General features: G+C 45.2%; 1 protein-coding gene across 1 annotated transcript; it reads left to right on the top strand.

The window, feature by feature from the left end:
* Positions 1-1160: 1160 nt before the first annotated feature.
* On the top strand, positions 1161-14506 carry LOC308409852 (uncharacterized protein; the record flags this gene model as incomplete). Its single annotated transcript, XM_080902853.1, has 7 exons — positions 1161-1200; positions 1986-2091; positions 8887-9071; positions 9199-9347; positions 10910-11051; positions 11194-11333; positions 13762-14506. 6 exons carry the CDS (start codon positions 1161-1163, stop codon positions 11313-11315), a joined length of 744 nt encoding a protein of 247 aa, XP_080758979.1. The 3' UTR covers positions 11316-11333; positions 13762-14506.
* Positions 14507-14712: the final 206 nt, after the last annotated feature.

Genomic DNA, 14712 nt, shown 5'->3' with positions numbered 1-14712 from the left:
CAAGCCTCCGTCTCTATCTCCACCAGCAGAGTCTAGACTCCAGGGGGTCAAACATGACTCTGTACATCAATAAATCATGTTCACCCTGTGGAACTCCATAATTAACCTCAGTGTGTGAAGAGGACTCTCCATTTACATGCACAAACTGGAGTCTATTAGATAGATATGATACAAACCACTGCAGCACAGTACCTGTAATACCTACAGCATGTTCTAATCGCTCTAATAGGATATTATGGTCAACAGTATCGAATGCTGCACTAAGGTCTAGCAGGACAAGCACAGAGATGAGTCCACTGTCAGAGGCCATAAGAAGATCATTTGTAACCTTCACTAAAGCTGTTTCTGTGCTGTGATGAGCTCTGAAACCTGACTGAAACTCTTCAAATAAACCTCTGCAGATGATCTGTTAGCTGTTTGACAACTACTCTTTCAAGGATGTTTGATATGAAAGGAAGGTTGGAGATTGGCCTATAATTAACTAAGACTGCTGGGTCTAGAGATGCTTTTTGAGTAAAGGTTTAACTACAGCCAGCTTGAAGGCCTGTGGTACATAGCCGATCATTAGAGATAGGTTGATCATATTTAAGATCGAAGAATTAATTAATGGCAGGACTTCTTTGAGCAGTTTTGTAGGAATGGGTCTAAAAGACACGTTGATGGTTTGGAGGAAGTAATTATTGAAGTTAACTCAGAAAGATCAATTGGAGAAAAAGAGTCTAACTTAACATCAATGGTACTAAGAGTAGCTGTAGATAATATTACATCTGTGAGACTGTTCAGAAGGCAGCTTAGATATATTCATTGCCATGCAGATGCAGTCTTTCGATCCCTGAAGCCTCATAACAAACACTAATTAGTTAAACTGCAGTAATGTCTGTGAATGCTTAGGAATGTTTATTTAAATGCTTTAACTAATTATTTTATTTAACTTAGATCTGTACTTTTTAAGCTCTGTCATTTAATATTTTAAAATTTTTAATTTAAGTTCTTTCTTTTTGTAATTTCTAGCTTAGCAAGCTCCACCTCCTGTGGAAACTGTGGTCAAACATCCCAAAACCTCAGTCGGGTCACATGACATCTGAGCTGTCTGTGCTTCCTGAGCGCGCACACACACACACAGCTGAAACAGTGCTCAGCTTCTCATTCTCGCCGTCACCATGCTGCTGATCCTGCTCTGCTTCCACACCTTCACCTGGGGTAAGGAGCCGCCGCCAACGGCACACTAACCACAGATGAAGCAACATCCTGTGTGTGATTTTGTCCTTTAATTATGTAAATCGATTATTTTTGCTCCTGAGTCACACTTTAAAGCTTACTTTCATTTCTTCAGCTGACGGTGACTCATTTAATGGTATAACAGAGTCAGCAGTAGGTTATTCCTGATAGGTCAGTTCAGCGCGTCTAACATGAGAAAATGTCCTTTTTCTGTTTGCTGCGACTGTTTCAGGTTAAAAAGGTGAAACAGTCGCAGCTGCTGGAGGCTTAAAGGTTCCTGTGAAACATGGAAGTGGGCTATAAATGTCCAAAGCTCCTGACATGACAGGAAAGGATCTGTGAGGCTTTCAAAGAGTTTATTTCAGGTTATAATCATCACTTCTGTGTTTGTTTAAATCAGCCTGTAAACATGTTTAACCTTCATTATTACTGATGCAATAAATGTTCATTCATCTGTTCACTGTAAACACTTTTGACTCTGACACTCTCAGGCAATAAATAACTGATCTGTCCAATCAGAAAACAGACATGAAAGTGAATAAATGACGTCACCACAAACATCAGGTTCACATCTGTTCAGTTTTTAAAAACGTGCCGTGTGCAGCAGACAGATGTTATTCCTCGTTTTTGAATCTTTGTCCCTCTGAGCTCAGGCGTCGATGGTTCCTGCTGTCTCTTTAATAAATCATCTGAGGCCGTGATCACATGAATAACAATAATCTGGATTATGCAGGGATTTCTCTGGTTTGCTTTCTTCACCTTTGCAGTCGCGTCTCAGGCGCCGCCGCCTCCACAGAATGTCCAGGTGGAGAAGGGTCAGCTGACGTGGACTCCAGGGGAGCCGGACGTTACCTACACTGTGAATTACCGCAGGTGAGACCTCACAGCCAGGGAAGGTGCTCTGTTTTAAGGTGGAGCTTCCTTTTCCTTTAGTGATAATTAAAATGAACGAAAGAATTTCATCTCATGCTCCAAACTATACTGAAGATATCATTTTCTGGATTTAGGTCATCACTTTTACAGAAGACAAAACAACAAACAAACAAACAAACTGGATGGGTTAAATAAAACATTTTAATAAGCTAAAAACTACAGAAAGAAATTAAATAGAAATATTTTTAAAATAAAAGGAGCCCAGAACGTACCATTTGAATAATAATTTGAATTAAATAAACTACAGTAAAGATAAACATAGGTTAAAAAAAGAAAAAGAAAGCTAATAACAAGAAATAAAAGTAAAACTGAGAATAAAATCCATTCAAACAGAAAGTGGAAGGCCGACTGTGCCACATAACCACTTCTGTTTTTGAACAGTTTCAGAGGTTCGTCGGTTTATCGATAAATCAGATCATTGACTGAGAATGAGTCTGCAGCTGTTATTCAATGCGGTTTTATTTATATAGCTTCAAATTAGAACAGAAAAAGTACGATCCTGCCCAGCAGGCAGCTTTGGAAATGTGAAGGAGGGCATACAGCTGTGTTTTTCAGATCATTAAACAAATTTAAATATCAGGCAAAGATAAGACAAAATGCAGTTTCTAAATGAAGGTGTTTATTATTAAGGGAAAAACTCCAACCCTACATGGCCCTGTGTGAAAAAGGGATTGTTGCTAAAACCTAGTAACTGGTTGGGCCACCCTTTGCAGCAACTGCTGCAATCAAGCAGCGCTGACCCACTCATCTTTGGACAGTTGATGTCATTCAGCCACATTCGAGGGTTTTCGAGAATGAACTGCCTCTTTGATGCCACAGCATCTCAGTCAGATTCAGGTTCAAACAAGGCCAGTAACCAGGTCTGATTACTAGCAATAGACTCAATACTTGAAATGTGCAATTCACTTGTATTTTTATTTTTTATTCCTATTTATTCTATTTATCCCCTTCGTATATTTTATTTATCTATCCACTTAGCACTTTTAATTCTTATTCTTATTTTTATATTTTTATGACAGTATGTTTGCACTGAAGCACCGCAGCAATTTCCTAATGTTGTAAACCTGCTCAACATTTGGCAATAAAACCCTTTCTGATTCTGATTTATATTGTCTCTGTATTTATATATATGTGTGTGTGTGTGTGTGTGTGTGTGTGTGTGTGTGTGTGTGTGTGTGTGTGTGTGTGTGTGTGTGTGTGTGTGTATATATGTATATATATATAATATTCTGTAACTCTGTAACTTCTGTCGGTGCTGTGCTTTTTTGGAAATCGAATTTCCCAGAGGAACCCACCCGAGGGATTAATAAAGTTCTATCTAATCTAATCTAATCTAGCAGACCAGCTACCACAACTTGTACTTTAGCCTGACACATTTCTTTCTTACTATTTAAACCAATACAGTGGAACCCCGACTTAGGAAATTAATCCGTTCCCGAGGGTCTTTCGTAAGTCGAAAGCTTTCGTAAGTCAAAGCACCCATTGCGCGTTTTGAGTGAGGCGATGCTGAACGATATAGGCTACAGGCTAATTGCTAACTAGAACAACAATACGTCATTCAAGTGGAACAGCGAAGCGCAAGTACGGAAGCCAAGGGGTTGTCACATGATTCGGATGGCATTTTGTTACTTGGGCATTTTGCCGTAACACGGGCAGAAATATTGCCGTTCAGTGCCTTCGTAACTTAAATTTTTCGTGAAACGGGGTATTCGTAACTCGGGGTTCCACTGTGTAGTCGTGCTGATAGATTTCTTTCATTAGATACAGCAGCAATTCTTTATCATGTGGAACAATTGAGATGTACTTTGAAACTGCACTTCACACTGACTGAAAGGGTTGTTTCACTTGTCAGGCCTGCAAGGATCGAAGTGTAAACTGAGTTGGAAATCCCCGGCCTACAGGAAGCACGTTTACTGTATGAATTCAATGCTGTCCAGCCGAGAGATATAATCTCTCCAGCGTGTCCTGGGTCTGCTCCGGGGCCTCCTCCGGTGGGACATGCCCAGAACACTTCACCCAGGAGGCGCCCAGGGGGCATCCTTGTCAGCTGCCCGAACCACCTCAACTGGCTCCTTTCGATGTGGAGCAGCAGCGGCTCTACTCTGAGCCCCTCCCGAATGGCCGAACTCCTCACCCTATCTCTAAGGGAGAGGCCAGCCACCCTTCGGAGGAAGCTCATTTCCGCCGCTTGTATCAGCGATCTTGTTCTTTCAGTCACTACCCACAGCTCGTGGCCGTAGGCAAGGGCAGGGGCCTAGATCGACTGGTAAATTGAGAACTTCGCTTTTACACTCAGCTCTCCCACAGCACCAATCCGTCTGTCGATCTCCCGCTCCCTTCTCCCATCACTCGTGAACAAGACCCCGAGATACTTAAACTCCTCCGCTTGGGGCAGGAACTTATCCCTGACCCGGAGTGAGCACTCCACCCTTTTCCGGCTGAGAACCATGGCCTCAGATTTAAAGGTGCTGATTCTCATTCCCAGCGTTTCGCACTCTGCTGCAAACTGTTGCAGTGCGAGCTGGAGGCCATCACCTGATGAAGCTCCAGAAATATTTGTTCAGTTCTCTTTCAAACCCCAGCAGCTGTCTATTGCAACTTTTGAGTGTCCACTAAAACAAAAACAAAAATAAACGCGTTCTAAAATCTCACCTGTTTGTTTTTATTAAGGCATACATGTACCTTATTTTTATAAATAGAGATTTCGCTATTGAGGTTAAACATGATATATAAGTCACTTAGATCACTTTGAAATGTTAATGTTTGGTTTATTTCAGTGTTTTATTTGTTCCTGAGTGTTGCATCTTCAAAAAATAAATTGTACAATTGTACAAATCGTGAGTCCATTCTCCAGTGCGTTCTCGACAAGTCCAGACTCGCCGGGAACGCACGGGAGCGTGGACTTGCTTACTTGAGAGTTGAGAAAGGGCCAAAGAGCGATTCAGAAGACCCGTATGAGAATATCACCAAGGGAACAGTTTACCCTGCCCAGGATAGGGTTACCGGGGCCCCGCCCTGGAGCCAGGCCAGGGGAGGGTGCCCGAGGGCAAGCATCTGGTGACCGAACCTTAGTCCATGGGGCCCGGCTGAGCACAACCTCGAAAAGGGGACAAGGGTACATCTGTCACCATCTTACAATGCTGTGATTGCAGCCATTCCCCAACTCTCTGTGAATGGGACTCATGGCCATTGATCAGTGTTTGTTGATCAATAATCTTGAGAATTTGCATAATTAAGATTAAGGAACTGACCTCCCAGCCCATTGTTCCTTCAGTGGGCTGGTTTCAGTCATTATGCAAATGTCCTGTTTATAAGATTGAAACCTGCAGTCAGCTGAGACTGAAGACGTCACCTGATGATGACGAAAAAGCTGGTGCCCTGTTGTAAAAGCTGTCCTTGAGTCAGTTTGTCTGGACCCTCAGCAGCCTGACTCTCCTGCCAGATGGCAGCAGCTTGAACGCCCGGTGTCCTGGGTGTGTGCAGTCCCGTAGGATGCTGCATGCCCTCTTGAGACAGCGAGTGCTGTACAGGTCAGGGAGGAAGTCCAGTGATTTTTTTTTTGTCTTTCTGTGTGCTATGGTGCGCAGCTGGAGAACCACACACAGATAGAAAAGTGTGTATAAGAGGGGGCTGAGGACACACCCCTGTGGGACGCCTACGTTCAGAATGAGGGTGGAGGAGGTGTGCTCTCCCATCCTGACGTTATGGGGTCTAACGCTCAGGAAGTCCAATATCCAGCTGCACAGTGAGCTGCTGAGTCCTAAGTTGCTTAGTTTATTAACCAGTTTGTGGGGTTGGACTGTATTGAAGGCGGAGCTGAAACAAACAGCATTCTCAGGTGTCACTACTGTACAGATGCAGGATGTCAGCACACTTTCAATGGAGCAGCAGTAGAAGCTCCTTCTTCAGGTCCATTTTTCTGAGGATTGTCAGAAAGTGGAGACACTGTTGGGTCTTCTTTACAACAGCCGAGGTGTTTGAGCACCATTGGAGGTCTGTGTCTATGTGCACACCCAGGAACTTGAAACTGGACACCCTTTCCACGCACTCCCCATTGATGCTGACAGGCTGCAGCTCAGACTTCCTCCTTCTGAAGTCGACTACCAGCTCTGTTGTCTTGGTGGTTTTGAGGTCCAGGTTGTTGTCGGCACACCAATCTGACAGCCTCTGAACCTCAGCTCTGTACGCCGTCTCCCCAGAGATGAGCCCCACCACGGTGGTATCATCTGCAAACTTGATGACTGCGTTGTCTGGGTGGGAACTAACACAGTCATGTGTGTACAGAGTTTACAGTAGGGGGCTCAGTACACAGTCTTGTGGAGAGCCGATGTTAAGGCTGAGGGCTGAGGGAAGATGAGGCCCCGCTCTAACTCTGTACACGGTCTGACAGGAAGTCTCTGATCTAGCAGGAGGTGGTAGAAGGAAGTCCGATATCCAGCAGTTTTACTGTTAGTCTCACCGGGAGTATGGTATTAAAACCAGAGCCAAAGTCAACAAAGAGCAGCCTGGTGTCACATCGCTGTTGTTCCAGGTGAGAGATGGTGGTGTGGAGCGTTGTAACAATGGCATCTTCAGTAGATCTGTTAGCTCTGTGTGCAAACTGGAGCAGGTTGAGTGTGGGTGGCATGCAGGACATGATGTGATGTCGGACCAGTTTCTCGAAGCACTTCACGCCCTGCTGACTTAAATATTGTACTGGGTCCTGTGGTGGGTTGTTGTTGGGCTGGCAGCAGGAGAGCTGCATCTCTGTGTGTATTGTGAACGGCATCGTGTGTGTGCTAATAAAGCATGCTGCAAAGCATGTTAATGTCACCGGGTCTGCCGTGGTCATTCACGATCTCTAAAATTAGAAATATCCTGTCTCAGAGTGACGCTGAAAAACTAGTTCATGCATTTATTACTTCCAGGCTGGACGACTGTAAGTCATTATTATCAGGAAGTCCTGACAATGACCCTGGCTCTGCTGGAGGTTTCTTCCTGTTAAAGGGGAGTTTTTCCTTCCCACTGATGCCAAAGCGCAGGGTATTATTGTAGGGTCTTTACTTTACAATATAAAGCACCTTGAGGCAAATGTTGTTGTCATTTGTTGCTATATAAACAAAATTGAATTGAGTTGAATCGATTCGTTCATGTTAATGGAGAATCCTCTTCACACACTGGGGTGACTGGAGTTCCATGTAGGTCTGTCCCCCGTCAATCTGAGCAATTGGGGTAGAAGAGCCTTATTTAGGTAGATGACCAAGAATGTTGGTCACTCTGATATCGCTCCAGTGTTGCTTTGTGGAGAAAGGACTACAATTTGTGCAGCATCCCACCAATCAGATCTGCATGGTGGAGTGATCAGACAGAAGTCACTCTTCCGTAAAAGATCCAAAGTTGTCGTAGGATTGTGGAGGGGTGTGGCTTGGGCGCGGCTGCAGGGGAGGCTAAGACACACCGGAACTCCATTAGCTCGTCACGCCTCCCGTGAGTAAAAGAGTGTGCTGGGACCTGAGGTTGTGGTTGTGTGTAAGAAGGAGCACCTGAATAAAGAAAAGTGTGTAAAGAGCGAACTACATGGTCGGGTCCGTCACAGTGGTGCTGAAACCCGGGAGGTGGCATGGCGGAACCTCGACCGGGCCAGCCAATGGACACGCTGGCCCGAATGGTGGTGGTGTCTCGCCGCCAGTTGGAACGGCTGCAGGACCGTTCCGAGCTCCAGATGCAACTGATATTGAGTCTGGAAGCTTGGTTGGTTCCTGACGGACACCGCCGCCAGCCTGACCGGCGTTCCTAGACCGCATTGGGGAGGGAGACGACCCCCATGGTGTTGCAGATGTCCATGCACGAGAGGGACCTGTTTTGCAAGCCAGCGGTCTGCGTGCTATCTGGACCAGCTCATGCCGAGCCAGAGGTCGCCCAGAACAGGGACCTGCCCAGGCTGAGTTGGAGGTCTGCGCGCCATCTGAACCTGCCACATTCATGTCAGAGGTCACCGTGCTGTCTGGTCCAAGCGGCGTCCTCGGCAGAGGCCAGCACCGTCTGAACCTGGATTGTTTACACCAGAGGTCAGCGTTTGTGGTCTAGCCTGCCGGCGGCCTGCCAAGCTGCATGTGAGACGTGGCTTACCTCCTCGACTGCTGCGCCGTCGCTGGACACACTCGGTCGGCCCCGGACACAACTCATCCCTGCCGCTAGTCCATGGGCCACGGATGCACATGGCCATGGCCGATTGGGCTAGGCTGGATGGCTGCCCGACCTAGGTTGGGTGTGGCCTGGGCACGGCTGCAGGGGAGGCTGAGACACACCGGACCTCCATTAGCTCATAACGCCTCCCATGAATAAAAGCGTGCCGGCACCTGAGGTTGTGGTTGTGTGTGGGGCTGCAGCTGGAAAGCTGCGACCGAGTGAGCGAACTATGTGATCTGTCATTCCTGTCGCAAGGATGAAAAATGAATTTTGGAATAAAGCTGTAACATGAAAAATTGTAGAACAAGTGAAGTGTTGTCAAGACCTTTGAGGTGCATTGTGTTCATCCCGCTGTAACCATGTTTCTGTAACACAGAGCAAATTAATATATTGATAAATTACTAGCACATGTACCAGCAGCAACTTTACTGCACTGTTCTTATTATTAAATATGTTGCTGATGGACAGTTGTCTGCTGTGCTGCAGTTCTCCATCCGCTGCAGGGATTTCATGGAGAGAACGCTGAGCAGATGTTTTCTCTGACTCGTTTCTGTTCCTCATCCTCAGATTTAACTCTGATAAATGGGAAGCTCTTCCAGCCTGCATCCAGACGCCTTTCCATTCCTGCAACATATCAGCGGTTGGGCCGCGCGACACTAACGACTCGCCCGAGAACAGCTGCGTGACGCTGCGTGTGCGGGCCGAGAGACGGGGGCTGAGATCTGAGGGTGTTAACGCCTGCAGCAGATACGGTGAGAACCCTCAGATATGTGTCAGCGCTGTCTGTGGGTGAAGCTGTGAGACTCGAGGTGTTAACCATCCTGACCACAGTGTGAACCACGAGCTGCTGCTGTGCTGACGCTCGCTCTGCTCTTCCAGGTGACGTCTGCACGCCTCCGTTAAGCATTTTGACCCGGCCTGGATCACTCACCGTATTCCTTAACGATGACCACGAGCTGGCGAAGGAACACGACAGCAATGCCAAGCACAGGATTTACTTTGGCAGAGAGGGAGAGAGTCCTCTGCAGGTGAGAACACGGAGTGATTCCTCCAGGTGTTTATGCTCACCTGATGTTACAGCACGTGTCACTGCTCAGAATATATCTGATATTTTTATTATTTTTTTAAAGAAAGATGTGCACATGTGTCTGTCAGTGTGTGCAGGCAGGTCCAAGCATATTTGGACAGTTTGCCTCTGCACCAACAGACAGTCTGCACAAACTGTTTCAGAATTACAGCTATTTTTACACAGTTCCCATTTTCAGAGACTCAAAGTGACTGAGAAGCAGTTTCGTGTCCAGATGAATCCTGCGCCTTCATTTTTAGAACTAAACTGAAGCCAGAGAGTCATGTGTCCGCCACTTCAGGCTGTTACTGACTGCAAGAGATTTTCAGCCACATTAAAAACTATATATATATATATATATATATATATATATATATATATATATATATATATATATATATATATATATATATATATATATACTGACCGAGTGCTCAGTGAATACCTCAGGCAGCAGAAACCCAAGAAAGAGGAGGGAGACGAGGAACCATCATGGAAGGACAGGCCCCTGCACGGTATGTACCACCGGCAGATAGAGGAGGTGGCTGATATCCAGAAATCCTACCAGTGGCTGGACAAAGCTGGACTGAAAGACAGCACAGAGGCACTAATCATGGCAGCACAAGAACAAGCTCTGAGCACAAGATCCATAGAGGCTGGGGTCTATCACACCAGGCAAGACCCCAGGTGCAGGCTGTGTAAAGATGCCCCAGAGACAATCCAGCACATAACAGCAGGGTGCAAGATGCTAGCAGGCAAGGCATACATGGAACGCCATAACCAAGTGGCCGGCATAGTGTACAGGAACATCTGTGCGGAGTATAACCTGGAAGTCCCGAGGTCAAAATGGGAGATGCCCCCAAGGGTGGTGGAGAATGACCGAGCTAAGATCCTGTGGGACTTCCAGATACAGACGGACAAAATGGTGGTGGCTAACCAACCGGACATAGTGGTGGTAGACAAACAGAAGAAGACGGCCGTAGTGATCGATGTAGCGGTTCCGAATGACAGCAATATCAGGAAGAAGGAACACGAGAAGCTGGAGAAATACCAAGGGCTCAGAGAAGAGCTCGAGAGGATGTGGAGGGTGAAGGCAACGGTGGTCCCCGTGGTAATCGGAGCACTAGGTGCGGTGACTCCCAAGCTAGGCGAGTGGCTCCAGCAGATCCCGGGAACAACATCGGAGATCTCTGTCCAGAAGAGCGCAGTCCTGGGAACAGCTAAGATACTGCGCAGGACCCTCAAGCTCCCAGGCCTCTGGTAGAGGACCCGAGCTTGAGGGATAAACCGCCCGCAGGGGCGTGCTGGGTGTTTTTTATATATATATATATATATAAAATTCAGTTAGTTTGTCCACTTACTTTTAATTGTTTTGGTTAAATTATTATTTCAGACATCAGCAGCAAAAACTAAACCTGCATGTTTAACAACTGGAATCGCTCAGAGAGTCAACATTTTAAAATTACAACAGGAGCCCAAGCAAAGTAAATATCAAGTAAATATCTTCTAATTTCATATTGTCAGGAGTATGAAGACACCATAGCCTCCATGACCATTGAAGACCTGGAGGAGGGGCAGCGGTACTGTGTTCAGGTGGCCTATACGGTCCACGGGGACCTCGTGGAACCACGCAGCTGCATCCAGTGTGAGGTCATCCCTGCATCAGGTAAGCTGCTCTTCTTGGTGTAACGTTCCTTTAACGCGCTCCGACTCCAACCAGAGACACAGATGTAAACGACTCCGCTGCTTTTGAATCAGCTGAAGGTTTTAAAGCTGCAGCAGTAAACTCACTGCGTCTGTTTTCTCAGAACACGTGAACAGGACGCCGATGATCGTGGGGCTGCTCGTCGGCATCGTGGTCCTCGCCATTCTTGCATTGGGATACCTCGGGTTTTTCCAAACTGAGAAAATCAAACGCTGCCTACACTAACCATGGTATGCCTCACCGGTAAGAAGCAACACTGCTGCACACACTCACCACACAGACACCAGTGGGTGCTGTATCCACTCCGAGCGTGTCAGCGGGGCACGTAAAAGAGCTGATTCGACAGTTTGAAAGCCTTCTACTCACGATTACTCAGTGTGTAAGACTGATGTGATTCTTCTTGGTGACTGGTGAGTCAATGAAATGTCCAATGGTGTTAAACACTGGAGAGTACCAGAGTTTACTCGAGAAAGAAAAGTCATTTTCTGTGGTAGAAAAACTTGTTTGACCTTGAATTTCCTGCCACATAACTGGTGGGAGTGTTACAACCAGCTCTGGTCGTCACGCCAGTTTGCTCGGCTTTTGGTTTGTCTTCCTATCAGACAGCGAGTCTCACATCTTTGTATTTACTAGGGGTGCAACGATACACAAAATTCACGGTTCGGTTCGGTTCGATACTTTGGTGTCACGGTTCGATATTTTTTCGATACAAAAAAAATGTTCATGCCTTTTTAATTTGTCATTTATTAAAATTATAAATATATATTTTAACACAAAAGTACAGTTTTTAAATTTAACCCTAACCCTTGTGCGTGTTGTTTTTTAGCTCGTCATATTGCAGCCACAGAAATTCTTTTGTCCATGAAACCATAAAGCTGCACTTTCTTTTTGCCTTATAGTCTGATTTGTCATAACTTCTCCGTTTTGTGGTAAGCTTTTCTTTGGCTGTCACTTCTTCACCCTGACCTGTCTTATTTGGCTCAGCAGAACTAAAATATATATCTGTCTGTGAAGGTTCTCAGTCATCCAGGTCATCGTAGTGAAATATATATCCTGCCGCACTCACATAAGCTCAGCGATTCTCTGCGCGATCAACCTCTCACATGTTTAAGCTGCGGGAGATTTCACTTGTCATGTTTGCATAGTAAGCTAACATGCTCTTCGTTCTGTTGGTTAAATGTGACATTTCACATTTAACCAACAGAACGTGAGCGGCTGAAATCTCCCAGAGTGACACTTAGACATAAGATCGGTGTTTCACTCACACTGAAACTGACACAGAGTGAAGTGAAACACACAAACAGAACCATATTTACAACACTAGTTAACTTCTGGTAAATCGGCTCCAGTCATCACTCTTGCCTCCTGGGAACTCTCTCTATCACTTCCTCTTTGTCTTCTAACTGACACCCAACCTGTGGGCCACTGACAACATTCAGCATCAACTATTTGATTTCAAACTCATGATCCCGTCTGACCCTCTCTTCACCTCCACTGCTCACAAACACAAACGATTGCCCATCCTCCACTGGTCTTCCTGTTGACACCGCGGCACAACAGTTTGAATCCACCTCCAATGATCCTGCTCTTACTTCCCCTCTATCTGTACAACTCATAGTCCCTACATGCTTTAACTTCCTGCTCTCATGTCCACACTTCTGTCTTTCCTTCTCTCTCACTGCCTGCTAACATGCCTTCCCCCAAATCCACAAAACCCCACAACAAAGAAAAACAAAGAAAGGAAAACACTGAGCCACAAACTCTGTCAATTCTAAAAGTGTGGAAAAGTTAATAACAGGCTAAAATTCTAACATGAAACTAAAACAGAGAGCATACTGAACCGGGAACCTTTCAGCATCCTCTGGGTTCAAAGGCACTATCAAGCTGAGCTAACCAGCAGTGCAGCACCAACATCACAGCTAAAAACACTCTGATTGGTTCTCTGCTTCTCAGTTTGACATTCACAAGAAATTGTGTTTCACATAGTAGTTTATGTGTTCCTCCTTAAAGAAGGAGCAGTTTTTACAAGCTGACCATTAAAGGTTTTAAAGCCCATGAGTTTGTCAGCGCTGAAGATGGTCAAGAGGAAAAGAAAACCAGAAAACCTGGGATCACGCCTCAGATATGGAACAATTCAAAATTGGGAACCGAAAGAAGGTAAGGTGCTTTACCACTGGGAAATAAGACAAGAAACACACAAATGACTGAACAAAAAAACAATCACAGCTAAAAGTGAAAATGAGTAAAAAAAGGTAAAAACCTAAACAAAATAAATTAACATCACATTAAATCTTGTTCTATGGAAATGGCTGTGATAGACACACAGTGTTCAGTTCAGTTATTTGTGACAACAGCGCTCGTCTCAAGGCTCTGATATTGTAAGACTAAGACATAAGAGGCGGGAGACGTGAGCGTCCTCCGCCTGTGAAACTGTTTTGGGGGATGTGTCCTTGTTGCACCTGTTGTTAGTTTCATTAACACCAAAGCAGCTGAACCTGATTAACACCTCTGATACTGAACTAATCAGATCAATATCCCAAAGTTTCACTGACTTGATGTTGAACTGCTCCTCTATTTTGTAACATTTTCTGAGCAGCGTACACCAGACACACTAAAGGCTGCTGGTCACATTAACACTATAAACTGATGTTTTCTGCTTGTGTGATTACAGATGCAGTGAGAGTCGTGTTTCCCAGGCTGCTAATGGTGACATCCAGAAGCCTTCAGCAGGCAGCAGGTAGAGGACATTCAAGAAGCTGTGCTGCTGTCCAAGACGACGTCTTACTTCTTAAACCTAAACACACAAACTTCTCAAAACAGAGTCTGATGGAGGACTTTATTATGGCAGAGCTTGTGTGTTTCCTACAAACTGGACTATCAGATGAATGAGTTTTCGGATTATTTTCGTGGGCTGCTGGGATGTATGCGTTTGGACCGTGATGAGGGGAAAACAAGATTTCTGAAGTGACGTAATAGGATAGGTTAAAAAAGCTGATACTGGAGTCTGCTCAACTGCAGGAGGAGGACGTCTCCTGAGAAGCAGTTTAGAGGATTCTGACTCTTACAGTAACTTGTACTGTGTACTAGCTAGCATGACGGAGTTTCTATACAGTTGGGTGGGTGCTATGATGTTACTGGTGAACTTTATTTTATTCATATGGTTACTTAGTAGAGTTGCCAACCGTCCCCTAAAAAACGGAATCCTCTGGTATTCAGAATTAATATTACCGTTTCGTATTGAGCTGAAAATAAACGTGATTTGTCTTCAGCTACAATAAAAAAAAAAGACAAAAAGCTGGAGTTATTCTGTCTTTACGCTGTCAGATTGAACTGTTTCTGAGAGACTAATAACACCAGGATCCTTTTCGAAGTAGCTGACAGCTGGTAACTGTGCAGGGGCGGATCTAGAAAAGTGTTGCCAGGGGCCCAGGCAGGGCATTAACAGGGAAGGGGGGGGGGGCACAAAGATATACTTTTCTTTCTTATTCTCATTTAAAATGTCTCGCTTTTAACAAATAATTATCCGAATCTTACAACCAAAGTTTTCATCTGATGTCAAATTTATAGAAATCCATTATTGTACGTAGTACGTTTTTTTCAGGGTCCCAACATAATTTCTTCA

Source organism: Rhamphochromis sp. 'chilingali' (genome assembly GCF_963969265.1).
Source record: "Rhamphochromis sp. 'chilingali' genome assembly, chromosome: 14".
In the NCBI taxonomy this organism is placed as follows: Eukaryota; Metazoa; Chordata; class Actinopteri; order Cichliformes; family Cichlidae; genus Rhamphochromis; species Rhamphochromis sp. 'chilingali'.
This window is presented reverse-complemented; position numbering and strand designations above follow the sequence as displayed.